Source organism: Drosophila melanogaster, chromosome 2R, assembly GCF_000001215.4.
Source record: "Drosophila melanogaster chromosome 2R".
In the NCBI taxonomy this organism is placed as follows: domain Eukaryota; kingdom Metazoa; phylum Arthropoda; class Insecta; order Diptera; family Drosophilidae; genus Drosophila; species Drosophila melanogaster.
The window spans coordinates 21,193,070-21,215,004 of NT_033778.4; the positions used below are offsets into that span (position 1 = coordinate 21,193,070).

General features: G+C 43.4%; 4 protein-coding genes across 10 annotated transcripts; 3 read left to right on the top strand and 1 right to left on the bottom strand.

The window, feature by feature from the left end:
* Nucleotides 1-501: 501 nt before the first annotated feature.
* On the top strand, nt 502-6,362 carry Lapsyn (Leucine-rich repeat activity-regulated protein at synapses). The gene is made up of 7 exons (NM_137717.4): nt 502-797; nt 4,539-4,724; nt 4,952-5,095; nt 5,161-5,365; nt 5,423-5,608; nt 5,693-5,848; nt 5,906-6,362. Exons 2-7 carry the CDS (start codon nt 4,542-4,544, stop codon nt 6,061-6,063), a joined length of 1,032 nt encoding a protein of 343 aa, NP_611561.1. The 5' UTR covers nt 502-797; nt 4,539-4,541; the 3' UTR covers nt 6,064-6,362.
* Nucleotides 6,363-7,413: 1,051 nt separating this feature from the next.
* Nucleotides 7,414-17,752, top strand: Gyg (Glycogenin). 6 transcript variants are annotated; one of them, NM_001299737.1, is made up of 8 exons: nt 7,414-7,589; nt 11,544-11,854; nt 11,941-12,230; nt 12,292-12,472; nt 12,677-12,745; nt 13,808-14,443; nt 15,401-15,602; nt 17,114-17,752. In NM_001299737.1, the coding sequence occupies exons 1-8, from the start codon at nt 7,583-7,585 to the stop codon at nt 17,515-17,517; spliced, it is 2,100 nt and encodes a 699-aa protein (NP_001286666.1). In that variant the 5' UTR covers nt 7,414-7,582; the 3' UTR covers nt 17,518-17,752. The 6 variants fall into 6 exon arrangements, with proteins under 6 accessions (NP_001286666.1, NP_001286668.1, NP_001286667.1 ...); NM_001299739.1 differs by lacking the exons at nt 12,677-12,745; nt 13,808-14,443 and having other exon boundaries at nt 16,903-17,752; NM_001299738.1 differs by lacking the exons at nt 13,808-14,443; nt 17,114-17,752 and having other exon boundaries at nt 15,401-16,820.
* CG44245 (uncharacterized protein) lies at nt 7,414-19,900 on the top strand. Of its 2 annotated transcripts, NM_137718.5 has the most exons (3): nt 7,414-7,589; nt 18,174-19,409; nt 19,477-19,900. In NM_137718.5, the coding sequence occupies exons 1-3, from the start codon at nt 7,583-7,585 to the stop codon at nt 19,542-19,544; spliced, it is 1,311 nt and encodes a 436-aa protein (NP_611562.2). In that variant the 5' UTR covers nt 7,414-7,582; the 3' UTR covers nt 19,545-19,900. The 2 variants fall into 2 exon arrangements, with proteins under 2 accessions (NP_611562.2, NP_001286669.1); NM_001299740.1 differs by lacking the exon at nt 7,414-7,589 and having other exon boundaries at nt 17,711-19,409.
* Ugt49B1 (UDP-glycosyltransferase family 49 member B1) lies at nt 19,811-21,903 on the bottom strand. The gene is made up of 4 exons (NM_137719.4): nt 21,834-21,903; nt 21,358-21,616; nt 20,637-21,302; nt 19,811-20,569 (listed from the first exon to the last, which is right to left on the bottom strand). Exons 1-4 carry the CDS (start codon nt 21,834-21,836, stop codon nt 19,899-19,901), a joined length of 1,599 nt encoding a protein of 532 aa, NP_611563.1. The 5' UTR covers nt 21,837-21,903; the 3' UTR covers nt 19,811-19,898.
* Nucleotides 21,904-21,935: the final 32 nt, after the last annotated feature.

The window sequence follows — 21,935 nt, forward strand, 5'->3', positions numbered from 1 at the left end:
AGATCTACGGGTGCCTGGGAATTTTACCTGTTGATAAGAAGAGAATTAAGTCGTCTGCCCACATTTATGATACGGATCAAGCTCTCATTGCTGACTATCCGCGATATCATTCACATTCATTTAGTTAGTTGCGATATCATTCATACGCGTTTACAACTGTATTGTCAGCTGGCGTGGATGCTTCATTAGATGCCTCTGTATCAATTTCGATTATCAATCGCTTGCTAATTGAATGAGTGGCCGGCCAAATCAGAAATATCCACATTTGAACTGTCAAAATCCCGAAAACAATTCAATTTCCAGTCGCAGAGTGTATCAGTTTCCATTGCTGTTATCAAAGAGAGCGCTTCTCTCTCCACTCCGAATTTTCCATCCGAATTTTCACAGTGCAGTGCAGTGTCATCTGGGAGCGTGCGTCCGCTTTATCAGCATTTTTCGGTGTGCTTTGCTCGGGCGATCGGATTGTCGGAGTCCGAAAGGCCAAAAACTGAAACGATCGTTTCAATTCTGTGTCTGCGGTTGAATTGAACGGTTCCGGCCAACGTGCGCGCTCCGTAACGATTGCTATAACATTCTACGGCGTAATCATAACTAAAAAATATTGATAATATAACATATAAAGCTGTTTGAATATTACATATATATAAAATATATAAAGATCACAGAAAATCGAAGAATCCTAGAAGAGCATAGAGTGATGTGTGTGTAGTGAACTAACAAGAATCCTGCCATTTTACTAGGATTATCATCGCCGACTTTAAATGGGATTATACCTGAACACTTGAATTTCCCCAGCGGTAAGCGGACGGAAAAATCTGTTTGGATTTTTTTTGATTTTTTTTTGTTGATTATTTTGCTTTCTTGATGGTAGTATTATGGGGTCTGGCGGGTTATCGTGAATGGTGCACATAGTACTACGACTAGATTGCACAACAGCTGTGTAAGCTATATTGAATTTTCTAATCAGGAAACTTAGCATTGAAATGTGCGCCAGTCTCTGGATTCTATATGCTCTATATGCAACCAAAAGAGTCTCCACGACAGCATAATGCGATAGAATCCAAGTTAAATTGATTTCAATTAGCGGAGGCAGCACAACGGCAATTGTGAGCCTTTCTCTGTGTGTGTAGCACACATATCTTGCAGATAAAATAAAAGTTTCACTATATACTATATACTACTTGCTGTGTGTATCTACTAAAAGTAACGCTTCAGCAGGGCTGTTTATTCAGTAATTAACTGTGGTAAAAACACGTAGGGAACACCTGCTTATCAAGGCGCAGACTAATCTTTACAGCCAGTGTGTTCTGGAAAAGTAATCAAAGCCTCGAGAATAGGGAAACGTTCTCAACAAAGAAAAGTTATACAAAATGTCATATTCTTAAATAATAAACACATGATCGAAATATGATATTTTCGACTGGCATTCCGATAAAGTAGAGTAGTCACTGTATTTGGATACTTTTGTTTTTTTTTTTTTTTGTTTTTTTCAGTCCCTGGGCAAATGTTTTCTTGATTGTGTTTAATTGAAATAAATGAACAACGCTCTTTTATGCTACACCAATCTTTACGGGGCCGTTTCAATTAATTTTTTTTTTTATTGTTCTTGGCATCGCCGTTATAATTTTGAAAGAAGCTATCAGCAGAATGGGGACTTACACGATAAGAGCACTTGACGTACTCTGATAAGCTTCGGTTTTTTTTGAGGAAAATATGATTGTTACCCAATGGCATTTCTGGGAGGTGGGTGGTAATGAGAAGGTAGCCCAGATGGGAAGGTTGTCTCAAAGCAATGTTTCATCAGTGCATCAGAGAGAGAGAGAGAGAGAAGAGTCCAAACAAATAAATCTTTATCGTAGCAACGAGAAATGTGAATAAATCTCGGGGCCCTCCGGTGCACACACACACACACGCACACCTGTTGGGGGTCGGCCAGGGAGGGGGTGGAGCTGAAAGATATATATGCCGATCGGACGGGGTATAGCCGATAATATATGCCTACTTCTGCGACGCCCACAATGTGTGACAGGAACTATCACAAGAGCACATAAATCCATTCACAAATGTTTAGAATGTTATTAAAATATTTGATACTAATTTCGTGTTTTTTTTTTATCTTCCGATTTTTTTTTTTTGTGGTGGGGGATTTTCGATTTCATGTTGCGTTTTGTTAGTCCAATAATCGCTTGGCTCGGCGAACAGATAAATAATCCCTCCTCGTCATATTTATCATATCGGGCAGGCTGCAATCCGTTGGTCGACAGTCGGATACGGGCAGCTGGGTGAATGAATCGCTAGCGCCTTGGACCATTCCGATCCGTAACCCATTTCTGCCACCCCATTCGCCTTTCCATGGCATTGTTTGTCTGGTCTGCCGCCTGATTGGGTATAATATATAAATAAATATTGAAGCTGAACAAATGCGGCGAAAGTGAAAAACATAAATTGTGACCCCAACCAATAATTCCAACTCGCAAAGAACTAATATCTAAGGCTAATTCGGATTCACCATTTGATTTGCGGGACGGGATCACTTTTATGGCCATAGCCGCCAAGTGGATCTACCATTTGGTGCCTGGCATTAGCCCTTTTTATGGCCAATTTCCTTGAATTCCCAGCCCCCTAACAAAAGTTGTATAATAAAGTCAGTCAGCTGGGGGATGCGATGCAATCTCCTCAAATCCAAAAGTTTGCATTTGGTCGCCACTGTTTATGCTGCCATCTCATTCTGGCCACTGTTTTGGGCTTTTCTGGTTAATTTTAATTTAAATATATGAAATATATTTATAGCCATTGTTGCGGTTGCTGTCAGTCCAAGAGAATGTGTGTGGAAATCGCTTCAATATTTCTTTTGATATTTTCTGCTTCGTTTTTTCGCTGATTCGACAGGCGGCTCTAATGACAGAGGTAGCCGCACCACACTGGGTGGCAAAAGTGTGCGCCACGCTTCCGCTAGTGGAGCAAACATATTGGCAGAAACTGTTTTTCATTTTCTATGTTTTCATTTCGTGAGCACATGCCTCTCAAGTGGAGCGCAACATTTTTTGGTCAAAGGCCAAGACACTTCAGCTAGCTGGAAAATAGGCAAAAATTAATAAATGGTCGAATCATGATGTCTAAATGGGGACCATGAATCACTTAAATTTTTCCAAGCCAACGCAGCTAGTATGAGCAACGACGAATGGTTACTAACTTTATAATTGATTAGCACTCTTTTGTTGCCTTTGCAAGAGGCCAAGATCTTATCGGCCAACTGGGCGCTCCATATGTCTTAATTCCGCCACTTGGACGGGCTCAAAGTGATTTGCCAATATGGATGGATATCTACGACGTCGTTCATCATTCATTGGTAAGCAAGCGTTTGAGCTTCGTGTAAATAGAACTATCCACTTTTGCTGACCCGCAATTGATTTCACGGGAATTTCAGCTTCGTTGGGCGAAATGATGAAAACTTCAGCTGCGACAGCAATTAGCCCGAATGTCACAAATGGAAAATTACAATACTCAAGACATTACTCATGTTGTTCGGTTTTCATTTTCACATTTTTCACAATGCAAAATCACGCAAAGCCAGCTGATACAAAGTTGGGAAACGTGCAATTTTCTAATTGCCCTTCAATGGGGCGTAACAGAGACATTAACAATGGATTCTGGCCATTTCCAATTCCCAAATGTGCATACCGAGTGGGCTTACATGTTTAGATCATGTCTAGATATATGTACTTATCCTGAGGTATAAATCACGTCGAAGCATTCCTATTTCTGGCCCATAATCGATTATTGGCTTTCATTTTCACCAAAAACACTTATATTGCTTTTGGCAAATTTCGGGAAATGCTTTTGTGAATCTGACATATTGAAAAGAGCCATAAAGGCATTTTAATGGAATATTTGTTTGATTTATGGCTACCCCTTTTGCTGTTTGATGTAGAATCAAAAGATTTACACGCCGCACGATAAGATATTGGAGCAATGGCAAGTGCTTCCCAAAATGGCAGTGAGTCAGTTATTTTTCGGGCTAGTTGCTTTTATTACTATTATAGGGCCGCCAAATGTTTCCGCCGCCGCAATGCGGAATCATCTTTTGTTGATGTGCATGAATGCAGCGGGAATGACACTGATTGTGTGTTACGTATACGTAATATGAATATCGCGTATACGCAGGCCAACAGCAGCTGACCTAGGCTTCGAATTTGAGCTCAGTTTGTATCTGTATCTGTATCTGAGCTGCCATGGTTTAATTCCATCTGTCAGGTGCGGTAGATCCGCTTGATTGAATGCATTCAGCTTTGGATGCGAGTCCGCATTCACCCCCAAAAACCAATCAAAACCCAGACCCAGACCCCCAGCGATCGGCAATGATCTTGTAAATTGTTAATTCGAAAATAAACGCTTTGACGAGCCCATGGGCGATTGTTTGCTTAAATTTATTGTTCTAGTTTTAATCAAGAATATAAACAAGTTAGCGCCGAAATGAAGTCCCATCGTTTGGATTTACATTTTCATCTATATGTATATATGTTAATTTATTTTGGCAGAGCATGGAACTGCATTGGCAGCTGCTGACGTTCATCGTGTGCCTCCAGTTGTTGCATTCCGCCGGATTCATCATTCAGTCGGAAGTGCGCAAGTGCACGTACGGCCATATCGATAAGCTGCTCCGGATTCGTTGCTACGACTTGGACCTCAAGGAGGTGCCACAGAACCTCAAGAGTTCGGTGGAGGTGAGTAACGATCGAGGGGTCAGGCGATCAGACTTGGTCATTGCTGGGCCCCTCGTCACAGTTAGCCTCAATTGAGCTTAATTAAAGAATAAAGAAGTTGCCCACAAACATAAATTTATCCATTACACCGACATGCATAGTCGATGTGTATGGGAACCCTACCCATGCCATTCAAAACTCTCTACTGAAATTAAATGATCTGACAATTCGCTGAATGTTTTTTGCAGGTTCTGGATCTATCGCACAATCGCATCAGGAAGCTGAAAACTAGCTCGTTTCAGCGATACACGGACATTAAGTTTCTGATGCTCTATGATAACATGATCTTATCGGTGGAGGTGGGAACCTTCGAGCCACTCACCTCGCTCCAGGTAACAACGACATCCAATTAATCAACGAGTGTGTCTTTAATTAATTTCTTAATCGAAATTCCCAGGAAATTGATCTTTCGAATAATGGACTGACAACGATACCGCTGGAGTTGTTCCAGCTGCCGCGACTGAGAAACCTATACATCGATAGCAATGAGCTAACATCCCTCAATCTTCAGGCACTGGAGAAGCCCATTCGTGCTCCACTGGAGTACCTGAACGTGGCAGGTTGCGAGCTACAGGAGTTACCCGATCTGGGCATACTTCCAAGTAAGCAGAGATATGTAGATATATGGAATCTATCTAATATTGAACGATTCTCTTCAGAACTCTGGCAACTGAATGCCTCGATGAATCCGCTGCAGAACTTCAGGATCGACAGCCTGGCGAATATGTGCCACCTGCAGGTCATCGATCTGACCAAGTCGCAGTTGAGCCAGTGTGGCTGCCAGCAGGTCACCAACCATCTTATGATGCTCGGCGCCAGTCCGAAGTTCGTGCCAGTTTGCTTGGGTAAGTAGTGATGGCGATGATGGCGCTGCAGTCGGAGCAGCTGCTTATTTTTGGCACATGACCAACTTGCAATTCCATTTTCAGAGGCGCTCGACATCCGCGAGTGTCCACTGCCCTACAATCGAACGATCCATTCGCCAACATTCGCCAGTTGCCAGACGACACTGCAGTTTGCCGAAACGCGCAGCTTCTGGCTCTTTGGAGCTGGCTGCTTTGGCGGAGTTTGTTTTGTGCTTTTAAGTGAGTTACGAATTAGTTCTATTCGACATAAGTAAATACATTTCCCACCTCCCACAGTTGTCATCTTCTGCGTGATACACTGTAGGAGAAAACGAGCCCAGCGACGAAAGAGGAATGCCCAGAAGCGAAAGCCGTTTGTGATCTCGCCCAGAAACGCCATCAACAACCGTCAGCCGGAGGACGAGCCTCTGCACTGTGATATTGCCCGAAAATAGCACTTTAGTTAGTTAATTAGTTGCTTAGTTAGTTAGTTAGTCTTAGGTGCCAGTTATTTATTACCTACCATTTATGCGTTAGTTTAGCCTTAGGACAACCGTCTACCTAGCAAACTGCCTTGAATCCTTTACCAAAAATCACACAAAATCACCAAAAACCAAAAACAGCGCCATCAAAGAATATTGCCTTGCTCAAAAGCCATCGCTTATTTATTTGGTTTAATACGTAACATAGATTTAAGCCAGCAATGGAGTGGATTTTTTATAACGAATGACAATAAAACGTTGATTTAAAGAAGAAGTCTGTATTGAGTTTGTATTTAGACTTGGATATTTAGTTTCTTAACAACATTATGTATTTTTATGAATAAGGAAAAATATTAGAGATATACATTATTTGAATATATCGTTATTTATTTATTTTAGTTTAACTTAAAAATTGTCCTAAATCAATTTAAAGTGCATCAGCCTGAAAGTAGGCAAGCTATTTTGCAACCGACTTGGTGGTGAAGCCTTTTCATCACGGCCAACAAGTATGCAATGGTTTTACAGGCTTAGAGCATTCAGTTCCATGTTCAATCGACAATTCATTTTAATTGAATTACCAAATTGCTAATGAAAAAATCGTATTAATTCGATTTTAATTTATATATTAATTTCGATTTTATTAGGCTTTTTCTTTACAATTTGTTCGGCCTGCGTTCTCTTAAAATGCTTTTGTATAGTCTCGTCGCTCTTCGTCTCTTTCACAACTACTACTCAATGCTCGCTTTTGATGACTTTCTTTCGCACCTTTTTTATCGCGCTCTCTCTGCGCCTCTCTCTTTTACGCTTATAGCCGGCAAGTAAAGAAGAAGCATAAATAGAAATGAAATATAAGTAAGCGGAATGCAAAATACTTTTTCTTTGGCGCCTTCCTCCTCACACACACACATTCGCATTCGTATGTGAAACCAGAAAGAACAATATAGTATTCATACTGCACCTGTATATCGACTATAAAGTACGCTGTACGTTGTATGTTGTATTTTACCATATGTATAGCTTATGTGTTTCCTTTTTTAATGCGGTAGCCTAGGATGTTGAAAATTATTTTAATTACATTTTTAAATCCTTTTAAAAAGACCCTTGGCTCGGGACTTTAAATTCACTATTTATTTATTTTTATTTTTTCTCACTTATACATTTACCCAACTTGCCTTCGTGACTATATACCCTGTGTAGTTCACATATAGAGGGTATAATAAATCTCCCACCGGCTTTTCTTGTGGTGGCCAACGACGTCGACTGCGCTGCCGGTGGCTCTGCATTGGCATTTAGGCATTTATGCCCACGGCAGTCGAACAGCCGCTTCAGATTCTCGTCATCGCTCGTGGAAGGCACATCGCAAACGCCGCTCTCGTTCTCGAATTTATTGTGAAAGCTCAGCCGCCCACCGCCCGCCGGAAAAGTCTCGCGAGTGTCCCGAAAAAATCGAGTTAACCCCCCAAAAAAATCTATCATATAAAATCCTAACAAAATGAGCAGTAAGTTGGGTCACAGCCAAATCCAGAGCAAGCAAAAAAGCAAGAAAATAAAAGAAAAAAAGAGTGTGTGTGTGTATGCATGGCTAAAGCTGGAAACTGAGAACTGAAAAGTCGATAGAAAACAGCCTGCCCTAAGTTAAAGCTCCTTTGGCGTTTCCTGCTAATCAATCAATCAAGCAACAAATCGCCTATCCTTCCATTTCGTAACACTCGCTTCAGGTTGGAGTTATGCAAAATCCGAATTCGATTTGAATGCAAAATCAGAAGCTGAATCGAAATCATAGCGATAATCCCACTACTATAATATATATAATTATAAATCGAGCATAGAGCGCGCGCGATGTTGGTGTGGCTACGACCTTTACTGACCTTCACTAGCGTACGACTCTGCCCACGGCCCCCCGCCTCATCACCATCACCGTCACCACCCCCTGTTTCGTCGCTCTCTCCCTTCGCTCTTAGTTTCTCTCTATTTTGAAACACTAACGTGCAGGAAAACATTTCAAAAATGCGAACATTGCACTGGAAACCGAACCGCTGCCAGTCAGTCGTCTGGCATATTTGTTTGTTTATGAAAAGTTTGTGCACAAAATCGCTGATAACGTGAAGCTCACATAACCTTCAAGAAGAGAGAGAGAGAGAGAGATAGATGGGGAGAGAGAGCGAGCTTACAGTTATGTTAATTCCGTTTTGTTGTGATTCCATTACATCGATTTCTGCGCTTTGTACCTGTCGCAATGCTGGGTGGTGACCCAGTAATCCCACGTAGCGCCATTAGCAGCCGCCTTATCATCCATCCGCCTTATCAGCAATGCGATTATTTCCGCATCTGCAGCCCATTGAGATTAGCGGCCCATTAAGGGATGCACTTCGCCTTGGCATTTTTCACACGCATTCGCTGACGTCCGGCGATCTTGTTTGAAGCAATACAATATTCACAATCTATATGTGGTACACCCCATGGATGTGTGATTCTATTTTTAAGTTCGATATGTATGGGTCGGAATTATGGCTGGCGACAGGCGCTAACAAGTTTTGTCTGTTTCGAAAATAATATTATATTTGCCTTTCAAAAAGTTTTCCACGCCCGAGAACATTCTTTTGTGTCGCATCGCCATCGCCCACTAGTAAAGTGTGTGATCTCTCACATTTTTCTCTTTCCTTGGAAATGCCATTAAATCTGCACGGATTTATGCCCGCATTAATCATCAACCTACGGCCGGCCACAGCAGCTGCCTTCAATTTTCTAGCCCGCAGGGATCTCCAGCATCTCGCGTTTCGGTCATCTACAGACACATCCACATCCACAGCCACATCCATGAATCCATGGTGATTCAATTTTCTAAAATTGCTGCGTCGCCTGTACCGAAGCGATCCAATGCATCGCCTACCAACCAGCAGATACAATCTCATTTCATTTCACTTCGCATCGCCGGCGCTATTTTTAGTGGCCTGCTCTTTCGGATACAGCATCGGCATCCACAAGATACACACGCCGCCTGCTGAGGTTTCCCGCAGAACTCGTTCCGCGCCTTGCACTCGCCAATTTGTGCGTTGGTGTCGCCGGCGATCCTCGACACGACTTCCTCCCAAGACCACTCCCTTCATTGCATACCATTATGCACTTCCAGCGTACAGGCCAACATGGATAACTCAAACTCTATGCTAGACATAACCATATATGTAGAAGGTGATGTTTGGTATATTATAAGCTACTTAAACACACAGGATAACCTACTAACTATACAGAATTTGCAATAGAGTTATTGTGCCGAGCTAGCCAGGCTTGACTGTACTTCATTTCTTGTGCGCCGGCTGCAAATTATGCGATGCTTTAATGGGGACCCTGACAAACGGGTTTCAGCGAGGGAAGGGATGTCCCCTTCAAGGTCTTGGCTGCCCATTCATCTAATTGGTGACCCCATTCATGGTGGTATCTGGCGTTAATCTGATCTGGGCCTCATCACGCCTGAACGGGAATTTGTTCAGTCACTTGACCCAGACCCAAAAGCTCAACCCGCAGCCCACGACCCCCGACCTTTTTTCCCAATTGCTTTGGCAGGGCGCTTTATCGGCTTTATTGTGCTACGGCCATACGCAATTGATAAAAGCGGGTAGTAGAAAACAGAGCGCAAACTCTGCTCAGCGAAGAGAGCGCTTAAGAGAGAGTTAAAGGGAGAGCATATCTCCGAAGAGAGCTCTCTCTCTCCCTACACTGTCAAAAAGTTAAGGAATTTTCCCACAGTTAGCTGTCACATAAATTGCTAATTTACCTATTTTTAAGTTTACGTGCTAAGCATATGTTTAAGTAAAATGTCGCGACGCATTCATTTTGACAATTTCAACAGTTGTTGAAATTTTTGTATATTTAGACCGAGTGTTGTTTATTTAATTTTGTTTAAATCGCCAAATTTATGACGATTGCCGAAAATTCCTTTTCACCGTTCTGCCACATAAGTTTTATTGTTTTGTGAAATTTTTTGTCATTTTTCGCACACACATCCGGTAAGTCAGAAGTTATTAAGATTCATTCTAGTTTTGCCGAAAGTAAATGATTTCATTTTTATTTTAGGCCCAACGAATCATTTCACAAGCACACACAAACGCAAATAGAAAAGAAAGCATCTGTGTATCTCTCACTCGCACACACACCAATGCAAATACAAGACCCAGTCACACTCACCCACACACACACACACACACACATTAAAGAATCCGGCGGAGGATATAGATCGTCCTGATCTCAGTCCAAATCAAGATCAAGATCAAGATTAGGATCAAGTTCAGCCTAGTGAATGCATTTGAATGCCGCTGATTAGCTCGCTGTGCAGCAGTTACCATCAGAATGCGCATCCGCATCCGCAAATGTGTCCACATCCGTATCCGCATCCGTATCTGACTGCGAGAAGGTAGTTGTTGTTATCCACCTACTTGTTGTATCCTACGCTTCACAGTTCCTTTTCAGTTCGCTTCTCTAAAACCAAACAACCAACAAAACCAAGCCCATGTAAACAGAACTCTAATCTGACACTTAACCCGACTAAAGTTAGCACAACGAAATGTATCAAGAATATAACATATATATACACACTTGTATATATATATATTCATCTATCTATCGATTTGTAGTATTAATACCCGAATAATAATGTTCTAAATTCCATTTACTTGTCAATAATCAAAATTGGAAATAAAAAATAATTCGTACATCTTCTCTCTCTCTTTAACTCTAATGAATTTTTAATTATCTAAACAGCAAATCTGCATGGTTTAATAATTTATAGAAACGAGAATTTCTTCGAAATTCACTTGTAAATTGTGTACCATACGGATTCTAGAACTAATTCCCCATCGAGTGAGAAATCTGCACCGAAACAAAAAAAAATCAAACTCATAATCGCCTCATAAACGTGTATATAGATACATTCATATGTATATCCTAGCCAGCGCCATGAATAATTATCTACAGCTTTTTTGCCCAACTAAATGCCAACTACGCAAAATTCTAATTGCCCGTTCGGACGCGCCTGAAATATGCTCAGCTCGATTTTGCCAATTCATTAATGGATCTTTATTATTTTTTTTGTTTTTTTTTGTTTTTTGCAATTTTATCCTCGCTAACAAAGCAAATGAATTTTGGTTGCATGTGGGCGATGCTGACGCAGTTGGAGATCTGCACACACCACTTGAACATATATATCTATATATCTGTTCTATTTCGAATGGGGAACCCGAACAATCGCTTGTTTATTTATAATCCGTAACGTTTTTTGCTGAATCCGAAACTAATAAATACAGCCAACTGCTGCAGTGAAACGTGCAGTGCGCAACAGTATCTTTTTGTGTTGTAACCCAATTTGTATCTCTGACTTTAGCTATATATCTCATCTCTCTTGGCTACTCCATCGATAGCGTTTAATTTGCAATTGTATCTCCATCTCTCGTTTCGAATAGAATTCGCTTGGGTGACGCTGACGACAAATGACACGTACTCACTGGGTGCCTTGGTCTTGGCCCACTCACTGAAAAGGGCCAAGACCGCCCACCAGCTGGCCGTTCTGGTCACGCCCAATGTCTCGCAGGCGATGCGCGACCGACTGAAGGAGGTCTACAATGTGGTGCAGGAGGTCAATGTGCTCGACTCACAGGATGCCGCCAATCTGGCGCTCCTCTCGCGACCCGAACTAGGCGTGACCTTCACAAAACTCCACTGCTGGCGCCTCGTTCAGTTTGAGAAGTGCGTCTTCCTGGATGCGGACACACTGGTAAGATATGAAGTATTCCAAGGGCACAACATGTAACTTGTGAGCTAACAAAGACTTAAATAACTACTTTCAATTTGATTTCGTAGGTCTTGCAAAACTGCGATGAGCTCTTCGAGCGCGAGGAACTGTCGGCTGCTCCGGATGTCAGCTGGCCGGATTGCTTCAATTCCGGCGTGTTTGTGTTCAAACCTAGCGTGGACACCTTTGCCCAGATCACAGAGTTTGCCGTGAAGAATGGCAGCTTCGATGGCGGTGACCAGGGTCTGCTGAATCAGTTCTTTGCCGACTGGTCGACGGCGGACATTAAGAAGCATTTGCCATTTGTGTACAATGTGACGGCTTATGCCTCGTACTGTTATCTGCCCGCCTTCAAACAGTAAGTTCGCTATCTCTGTGGAATGGAAAAGCAGTTTGTAATGGCATTTGTTTGCTTGCAGGTTCAGAGATAAGATTAAGATTTTGCATTTTGCCGGCAAGCTGAAGCCCTGGCTGATTCAGTTCAACTCGGAAACAAAGGTGGCCAGCGTTTCGTCGGAGTATGCTCATGCCCAGGATTTGATTCAGCTGTGGTGGAACATCTTTTGCGAAAATGTCATCCAGTCCCTGTCCACCGAAATGGTAAGTGCTATTTATACAATGGATAACGCACATTTTGGAAATTTCCAGCGTTACTTGGTGCCCCCAAATGATCTTATGTCTTCCCTTGTTTTTGAACGCCAGACTGAAGCTAACCCTTTGATTTTTACTGTCTAACCCAATGTATTTGCTCCAAATCTCAAAAACAAAAAACCCTGCTTCGTTTTCTAACACGCTAATCGCAAGCAAACGCCAGGAAATGTTGCTAGTGATCGACCCGCGGGAGAAATGGCCCAAGGGTCCACTACTTTAGAGGTAAGCAGATCTTCAATTGCCGAATCGCACATATCGCACCAGATCTGTAGATACCTTGAGCACAGCCCTGTGTAAATATCTTAATTATAACTTAAATATTTATTTATTTATTTAGCTAACGATTCAGTCATCTTTCTGTGCGCCAAGTAAATAACCCAAGCAAACAAACTCAATTTCGATCTATTTGCCATTTGTTTTTTGCCGATAGCTGGCCTCGATATCGTTTCATTTCCCGCCTCTTTTCTATCAACTCGGTTTGAATATACTTTGTTTTCGTTTTATTTATTTTTATTTTTTTGTATTGGTTTGCAATTTTCTGTTGATTTTTTCTCGATTAGCAGCCACGCCCCAGAGTAACCCATTTTCCTTTTTTTTGTATATTTTCTTTCACTTTTTTGGCACCATAGGCAGACCAATTCTCAATTTATTTCTTCTGTATTTTTTCTGTAATATTTGTGCAACTGTGTGTGTCTCTCGTGTGTGTGTGTGTGTGTGAGTGCTCGTCTTAGTGTTCACTTTCTTTCTGTTTTCTTTTCCTTTCTAATTTGCATCGATTTGGCAAAGAGCCAGGAAAATGTTTCGGTTTACGCCATCGATAGATGGAAATGATTCAAATCAAGATGGTCGGTTGCGGGTGATGCCAAAAAAAAAACTCAACTGAATCATTAGATATATCCCATAACACAAACAAACACACACACACACACACTAGCACGCATTCGTGGGGATCTCCTCTCTCTTGATACACACAAAGAAATTTTGATATAGAATGGAAAAATAAATTTTATCTTATTCCAAATTCATTTAATTTAAGAGAAATAAATAATTTTTTTTATATTATTAATTTATCAAATTTTGCTGTGTGTACTTTTCTTTTTCTCCCTTTGTTATGTTCGTGCCGTTGGGTTCTTTATTTTTTGCAAATTGATTTACTTTTCATTTACTCTCTATTTTTTGAACTCTGCTCTCCTGTGTTGCGCATTCTGTAAATTTATACTTTGCCATAAATAATACGTGGACTGCCGTATCGCATATAACTCTGTATATCTAACATTGTCTCAGTGCCTTTGCCTAAATATAATACGCACGCAAAGCGAATTCGCGGCGGATGAGCTGCATCAGCGGCAGCAGCATGAGTTCTACCAGCAGCAGAAGCTGCACCACCACCTGTTGCATGTGCGCCAGTTCCGCGATCCTTGGGCAGATTACTATGAGAATCTGGAGAAGGAGCCGCAGGAGCAGGAGCAGGAGCAACAGCGCCACCAGCACCAGCAGCAGCACCACAATCCCAGCCAGAATCACAGCCAGGACAATGGGAATGCGGATGCAGCTGCGCATGAGAATGATAGCACGATTGCAAATGCAAATGCCACTGACTGGCATCATGACGATGCATGCCACCCACCTGCGCCGACGAGGCCTCTGCCCCAAATTCAAAACCAAGCCCACAATGCCAATGCCACTGCCAATGCCGAAGACTTTTCATTCGTAGATGTGAATAGCAATGAGCTAAACATTTCACAGCCACCTGAACACGCCTCCTACTCCTCCGACACAGCCACGCCCACTGCCACAGCCACGCCCACTGCCACGCCCACGCTAACGCCCACGCCTCATCATTCCGTGCATAGTCAGACAGTAGAAAAAGCGACAAGCCACCAACAAGAACATGAAGTTGCAGCCACAACGCCGCCTGAGGTAAAGGCAATCAATCCAAACCCGGCCTGAGAACTACACAGAAAAAAAAAATTCCCTAATGGTTGTATGGGTTTTTCAAATCCAACATAGCCCTAAGCAAATGCTAGAACTTATTATTTATGATTTTCCTGGCACCTCATGCAAAATGGACTTCATGCTTATATATGGAAATATCAGAATATTTAGTTACAAATTGGAATTTTTTCTGTGTAGGAATCCCGATTCCCAACCAAACAAACCAAATGCATTGGATAACGGTGTGCAAGTGTAAAAGTGCTAGTCCAAGTGATAGTGATAATGTAATGTCCTGGTTTTCGTCTAGTCACTGTTTTGCATACGAATTGTCATTGTCGTCTTCATTGTCCTTCGGTCATCGTTCATTGTTCATGGTCCTTGGTCCATGGTTCTTGGTTCATGGTTCAGCGTTGTGTTTGTGGCCTGGATAAGGGGCATTTGTTGATTTATTATTAGTTGGCCTGGCACCTGGTCAAGCATTAATGTAGATGGAATATGGGGGGCCTCGCTACCCTACAACATAATCAACATCATCATCATTTTGAAACCCAAACGCAGCAAAAGCCGGCACTCCATCCTCGTGTTGCATGCGCATTTTATAGCCACCTGCATCTCCTGCATTCGGCCCACTTTCACATAGTAATCTGCCCGAGAGTTGCTGGGACACGCATTGCAAACGCAAGCAGCCGGAGCTCAACGCGTCGTATACTTGATTTATGCCTCGAGTAGCACTTCTGTTGTCACATTAATCATACGCCCTGTGCACCGTAACTAACATCTCAATGTTGTCAACCGCTCGTCTGCGTACTAGTGCTAGTAAATGTTTAACCCGTAGTGCATGAAATGTCGTAATATACCACCCGACTGCATATGTATATTCTCCTCCCTTGCTCCATCATAATGCAATCAAGCTCTTAATCAATTTAATTAACATACTTTCAGGCGGGTCTGGCTGGTGCTCTGTCACAGCTACGCATCGGTCAGCAGCGCACTCCCGAACAGGAGGCCTACGAGAACCAGATGCGCCGCCAGTGCTGGGAGTCTGGACAGATTGACTACACCGGCGCCGATTCGTTCGAGAATATCTGGAAGAAAATATCGCAGACGCTGGAGAGGAAGACCGATAAGGAGTCGGAAGAAACTGGTAGCTCATAGATACAAAACCGAAACTAAACAGAACAAACAAATGCAAATCGTTCGTTATTCGTCGTTTTGTTGCCATTTTTTTCTTGTACACGCGCACACACGTACACACTTAACACCCACCCCTTCTCCACCCTAAAATGAAAACCCCAAACACGCACACAATCGTATTTTATCCCCCCTCCCTCCCCACCTTTGGGAGGCAGGCGAACTGTTGCCAATGTCAAGGAGCCGCCGGTCTAATTGAAATTTAAGGTTTGGCCAAAAAATGTTGTCGAAACGAATTCTTCAGAGTGTCATAAATGCAATTTTTATTTGCCTTCCCTGTTACAGCCACCCACCCCCCCGTCCACACACGCACACACACACACACACACGCGCGCATCTTGTTAAAAAGAATGAGCGAGAAAGCAGAGAAATTTTAATTAAGTTTTCAAATTAAACTTTTTGCACTGCTGCTACTGCTACTGCTGCTGCTCTCGACATACGTGATGTGATGCGATGTGTATGTGGGCGACACACTTGGCACAGTTGCCCCAATGCCCTGCCCCTCCCCCTGCCCCTGCCAAGCCCTTGGACAAAATCGAGAAAAAATGAGGCCCGGCCACAAAGTTTTACACTTCATTGTGTTTTAATTGAAATTTTTGTACTTTCACCCAGTCGTGTGCTTACCGATTTATGGCGATGACTTTCCAGCTCATCTGCATCAAAACTCATTGTGGCATAAAGGCCATTTCCTGTCCTTGCCCCACCTATCCCACCCCTGACTACCCTTTTTCCCTCTGCCGCCCCCAAACACATATGTACATATGTTTTTCCTATGAATAAAACGCAAACAATGAGTGTATACAATAACTCTGGAAAAGATAAACGAAAACCATTTAAAATAAAGTAAAAATCAAAAATGAAATTGTAGCCCACATGTTGTGGCTATTGTGTATATGTATCTATGTGTGTGTGTGTTTATGTGTGAGTTAGAGTGTGTGTGCGAAGTGCCCCGCCCCCTTTTCGACCACTTTTCGGATCGAATTCGAGCTGAGCGTTAAATGTTTGTTTCAAGTGTTTTGGCAGCCTAAAATTTCTATCTATATACGTATATATACCATTTATGTTATAATTTACATTTTGCAAATATTGTCGTAATATTTATTCGAGAACAACAACAACAAGAACAACAAAGAAATCCCAAACAACACAAACAAAAAATTTTCAATTTATGAAACTATGTTTTCGAATTTGCATTTTTATTTTAGCAATTAAGTTAAGTTACGTTCTTCTTTCCCATGTTGTCACCTTTTCAGTTGTGTACTTTTAAGCCATCTTAGCCATGGCAAGCATTGTGTCTAAGTCTTGGGTCTTAGAACCATCACATAGCCATAAGAGCCAGCACCATTCACCCATCGCATCTTAGCCATCAGCCATCTTCAGCCATCACCAGCAATACAGCAACGCAGACGATGTAGCTGAATCGAATTAAAACTACTGTCTCGTTACCCCTAACCACATTTACAGATAATGATAACGATAGTGATCCCGCTAACCCACTAAGCTCAGCTCGATTGCTAAACGAAGCCGCCAGCATACTGCTGCATCCGCCCGAGAAATCACCAACTTCAAAGGCGATGAAAGCGAATGGGGCGACTGGGAATGGCTCCCATCTCGACCAGTCGCATCCCACCAACTCCCCAGCAACTAACAAACAGCCTGCGAATGCTTCAGCTTCCCCCAATGCCTCCTTGAAACAAAATCCACAGAAGCGACAGGAGAAACCGCAGCCCCAAGCGGAACCGGAACTGGAACCGAGACCACAACCACAACCGCAGCCAACAGAGCAGCACATCAGGATGCAGCCAGGCGGCGGAAATGGCAGCGTCTCCAAGAGCGGCAAACAGAGGTCCGCACGCAAGTTCAAATAGCAATTACTGAAGCTGCTGATGCACTACAGCTGCCTGCCACACCTGGCGTGCCGCTGCAAGTCGCAGTATCGGCGGCTGGAACCCAATCTGGATACCGAACCCCAACCCGTCCACGTCTAAACCCGACGATTGATAGACAGATCCGAGGAAGTACAAAGCGTATGCCACGATAAATGCTGTACAAATTGCTTGCTAAGTGGCTCTTAGACGAAAGTAAAGTAATCAAATCGAAACGAACTAAATTTATATATTTATATTAAATTATTAATGCAACAATTATCAGAGCACACAGGATTTCAAAAGTATATAAATAGGTTTTCATTAACTTTATATCGCTTGAGTCTTTGAAAGTAAATGTTTAAAAGAGAAAACTCTTTTAAAATGCATAGTAGGTTATATTTCTTGAGGCCATATAGCTCCACGACTTTTTTGATATCGTCTAAGGGTCCCTTGGTTTACCCAAATACCACGCTGCCTTACAAAGGAAACACATGCAATATCTTAAACTTAGCATATAGTGTAAGACAAGAGCTAATACTAGATGTAAGCCGCAAGTGCTTTGGATAACCCTAGATGCAAACACACACTCAGGAGCTTGGGATGATATCGCCTTATATGCCATATATACTATACACACATGCATCCACACACCACAGAGCTACTGACCTCCGCGGACATCGAAGACGGTAAGGTGGAGTTCGACAAGGCCACGGGTGCCACCACCACGTACAAGGTGATCGAGGGTGGCTACGAGGTGATCACCACCTCTCCGCAGCCCAATGGAACCATCAAGACCCAGGTGCGAACCTTCTGGGATCCCAAGCCCGTTAGCGAGGAGGATCTGAAGAAGGAGCAGGAGAACAAGAAGCTGGTCCAGAAGCGTCTGGGCAAGGAGATTCGCATCGATGAGCGCACCACCATGCTGACCCGCGCCATCGAGGGTGGCTACGAGGAGGTGTACACCACCATCAACGAGGATGGAACTCGCAGCTCTCGCACCAAAACCTTCTACGACTCCGTTCCAACCGAGGTGGATGAGAAGACGGCCGCCAAGTTGAACAAGAACAAGAAGAACGTGACCAGGAAGTCGTCGGTGGACTCTACCGATTCCACGGAATCCTCCCGTCGCATCGTCCAGAAGCAGCAGAAGAATCTGGTGCAGAACTATGATGAGCAGACCAACTCCACCACGACATCAGAGCGCAGGGTGTCGGTGACTCAGAACATCGAGATCACCGAGAACAATCGCACCGTGCGCAAGAACTCGCTGCAGGAGCAGAACGTCAAGGCTATCACTACCACCTCGAACACCTCGTCCAGCGACAAGAAGCAGAAGAAGAAGCCCAAGTCATCGGCTCCACCACCACCCGCTGATTTCTTCCAGAACGATACCACCTCTGTGGCCTCGAAGCGTGTGCCCGGCGGTGTGGAGTACACCTATTCCACGCAGCTGGATTCTGGCAAGACCATCACCACCTCGAAGACTGTCTACGAGGAGGAGGAGGTGGAACTCACCGAGGAGGAGATCCGCCAGTACAAGAAGACCCTGAAGGACGCCGAGAAGCACAAGAACGTCTCCACCACCAAGAAGCTCAAGTCCGAGTCGGGTACCAAGAAGATCGTTCCTTCCGAAAATCCCGGAGATGTGACCACCGTGGAGACCATTAAGATCGAAGGTGGCACCGAGTACCACTACACCACCGTGACATCCGAAGGCATCGTGAAGAAGGCCGTGAAGACCGTTTACGATCCAGTGCCCAGCCAGAAGTCCAATCCCGATGACACCGACGAGGAGGAGATTATCGAGGAGTACGAGGAGGAGATCATCGAGCCCGGCGAGAAGAACGTCAAGACTATCGAGACCGTCAAGCAGCTGCCCAGCAAGTTCGAGGGTGAGGATAAGCCAGTCCACTTCATCCGCAGCTAGGTTATATTAACCCATTTTCTTTTTTTTCGCAGAGGAAGTGACCATCACTCATGAGAGGAAGGAGAAGAAGGTAAAGAAGTCCATGGTCATTAGCCAGTAGAGATCGCCGCTTGCCCACACCGAAACACACTCAAACACACACGACACTCACACAACACACAAGGCACAAGAATACACACGAAAAAAAAAACAAGCTTATGAAATGGCCGGAAAATAGAGAAGAAAGGCCCTGCGAAGATCCCGATCCCAAGCTAATTCTCCTGACCTATTTCAGCATCCAGTTCAGTTAGTTGCTGGCGGTCTTTGCACGCTACTCGTTAGCTTTGTTATCAATTACCAGCTGTCTAGTGCCCTAGAAATGTATTACGAAATTATCCAAAATTTATTACAAGAAACTATCTAACATAATTGTAGCCTCTTTTGTTAACAACAAAATAAAACTCAAGTTTTGGTTCTAATTCTTCTTGGTCTTCTTCTTCGTCGGAGTGCTCTTCGGCTTGGAGCTCCTGCGGCAGATCAGGATTAGAACTACGATTGGCAACAGGATCACAGCGAGACCTAGACCCACAATGTCCAGTAGGTAGAACTGGTACCAGGGTAGATGTACACCAGCGGCCACCAGATGAGGAGCACCTCGGTGCTCGATCACATAGTTGATCCAATATATGGCCGTATCCATGGCACCGAGTGGTCGATCGCGGAATATCCGGGAGGCCTTCTTAATGTTATTCCTATACTTTGGATTCTCAATCAGTTCCATCAGCAGACCTCGCAACTCCTCCACCGTGACTTTCCGGTAATCCAGTCCCAGTGCATATTCTGCACTCTTACCCTGGTTAATGTTCTGATGCTGATCACAGTAGACTGGCATTCCCAATATGGGAACACCATTGTACACCGCCTCCTGGGTGCCGAAGAGTCCTCCATGGGCAATGAAAACCTTGACATTCGGGTGCGCCAGAATGTCGCCCTGAGGTAACCAACTTTGCACCTTAACGTTAGCCGGCAAATTGGGCAGAGATTCATCTTCGAATTTCCAGAGAACGCGTTGCTTCAGACTGCCAAAGACTTCCAGGAATACTTTGAGCTTCTCAGGCGGCAAGTCGGCACTTCTCACCTGGGAACCTATGCGAAAAATAGATGAAGTCATTAGTGTTTTTAGATTTAAAGTCGCAGGGTTAAGGACACTCACCCAAGCTAAAGTAAATGGCACCATGTGTGGCTCCGTCCAGGAATTTTTGTAGATGCTCCGGTAGTGCCTTCGGTGGTTGAATGTGCAAACCGCCCACTGGGATCATATTATATGCCATCGGTCTCGAAGATGCCAGTGGCATGTAGCTGTTCAACAGAATGGCTGAGATATTACGTTCGAGTTCTTTGATGGTCGGTACTCTGTCGAGTAGCTTGGAGAAGTGCTTCTTTAAGACCGCATCCTGACCGGGGTAGTAGGAGAACTCTCTGACGAGATCCTCGGCTGCACTCATGGCCACATTGCCGATGCGTTCCCACAAAGTCATGCGATCCGTATAGGGCATATAAGCGTGTGGTACATATGACCAAGGAGACACTACCCCAAATAGCTGACTAAGGTGGTTGGCATTACCAAATGTCGAAATAGTTATGGTTGGGATCTGGTACAAGTGTCCCAGGATGAGGGCACCCTCGTTGAAGAACTGCTCCGCCAGCAGCAGATCGTATTTGCCAATTTTGTTCTTCTCATTGATTACTGCCTGAATCTCCGGTTGTTCCAGTGCGAAATCCGTGGTGTGGATACCCATCACATTGACCATTCGCAGGAATGCAAAAGTTGGCAAATCTGTCATTTCCAAAACGGTGTTCTTATTGGTCATCTCCTTAACTATGTGCAAGTGATTAAGTTAATACATGTTTTATCAATTAGCAACCATACTCACTTTCTGGCCAAAAATCGTATTGAGGAATCACAATTTCCTTATAATTTGATCCAAGTTTTTCCTTGGCCAAGGAAAACGGAGTAATAAAAGTAACCTCATGTCCTTGCTTCACCAGCTCCCGTATGATGGCATTGGTCATCATGAAGTGACTCTTGCCAGGAAAAAAGAATGCTGCCAAGATGCGGGAACCGGTACCCAACTCTAGTTGCTGAAGAGCAACCAGACTTAGGAGAAATATGTGCAGAGCACTTTTCAAAGACTGTAAAATGCAAAATATTTATAATCATTATCTAAATTGAAGCTTAAATGCAGCATGAAACAGTCCTTCATTTGAACTCAAATAGTATTCGGCGATAACAGGTAACTTTAGTTTAAGTTTCGGAACTTGCGTCTATTACGATTTCAAAGCTTTTCCTTTAATTTAATTTATACATAAACGAGAGCTTCAAAAGCTTATTTACAACATATCAACATACCATTTTGATTAAACGACACTAGTAGCAACCAGCAACCGACTCAGTGGACCGCTCTCGAACGACTGCGAATGCGTTCAGATAGATCGTTTCGTTTGGGCCTCT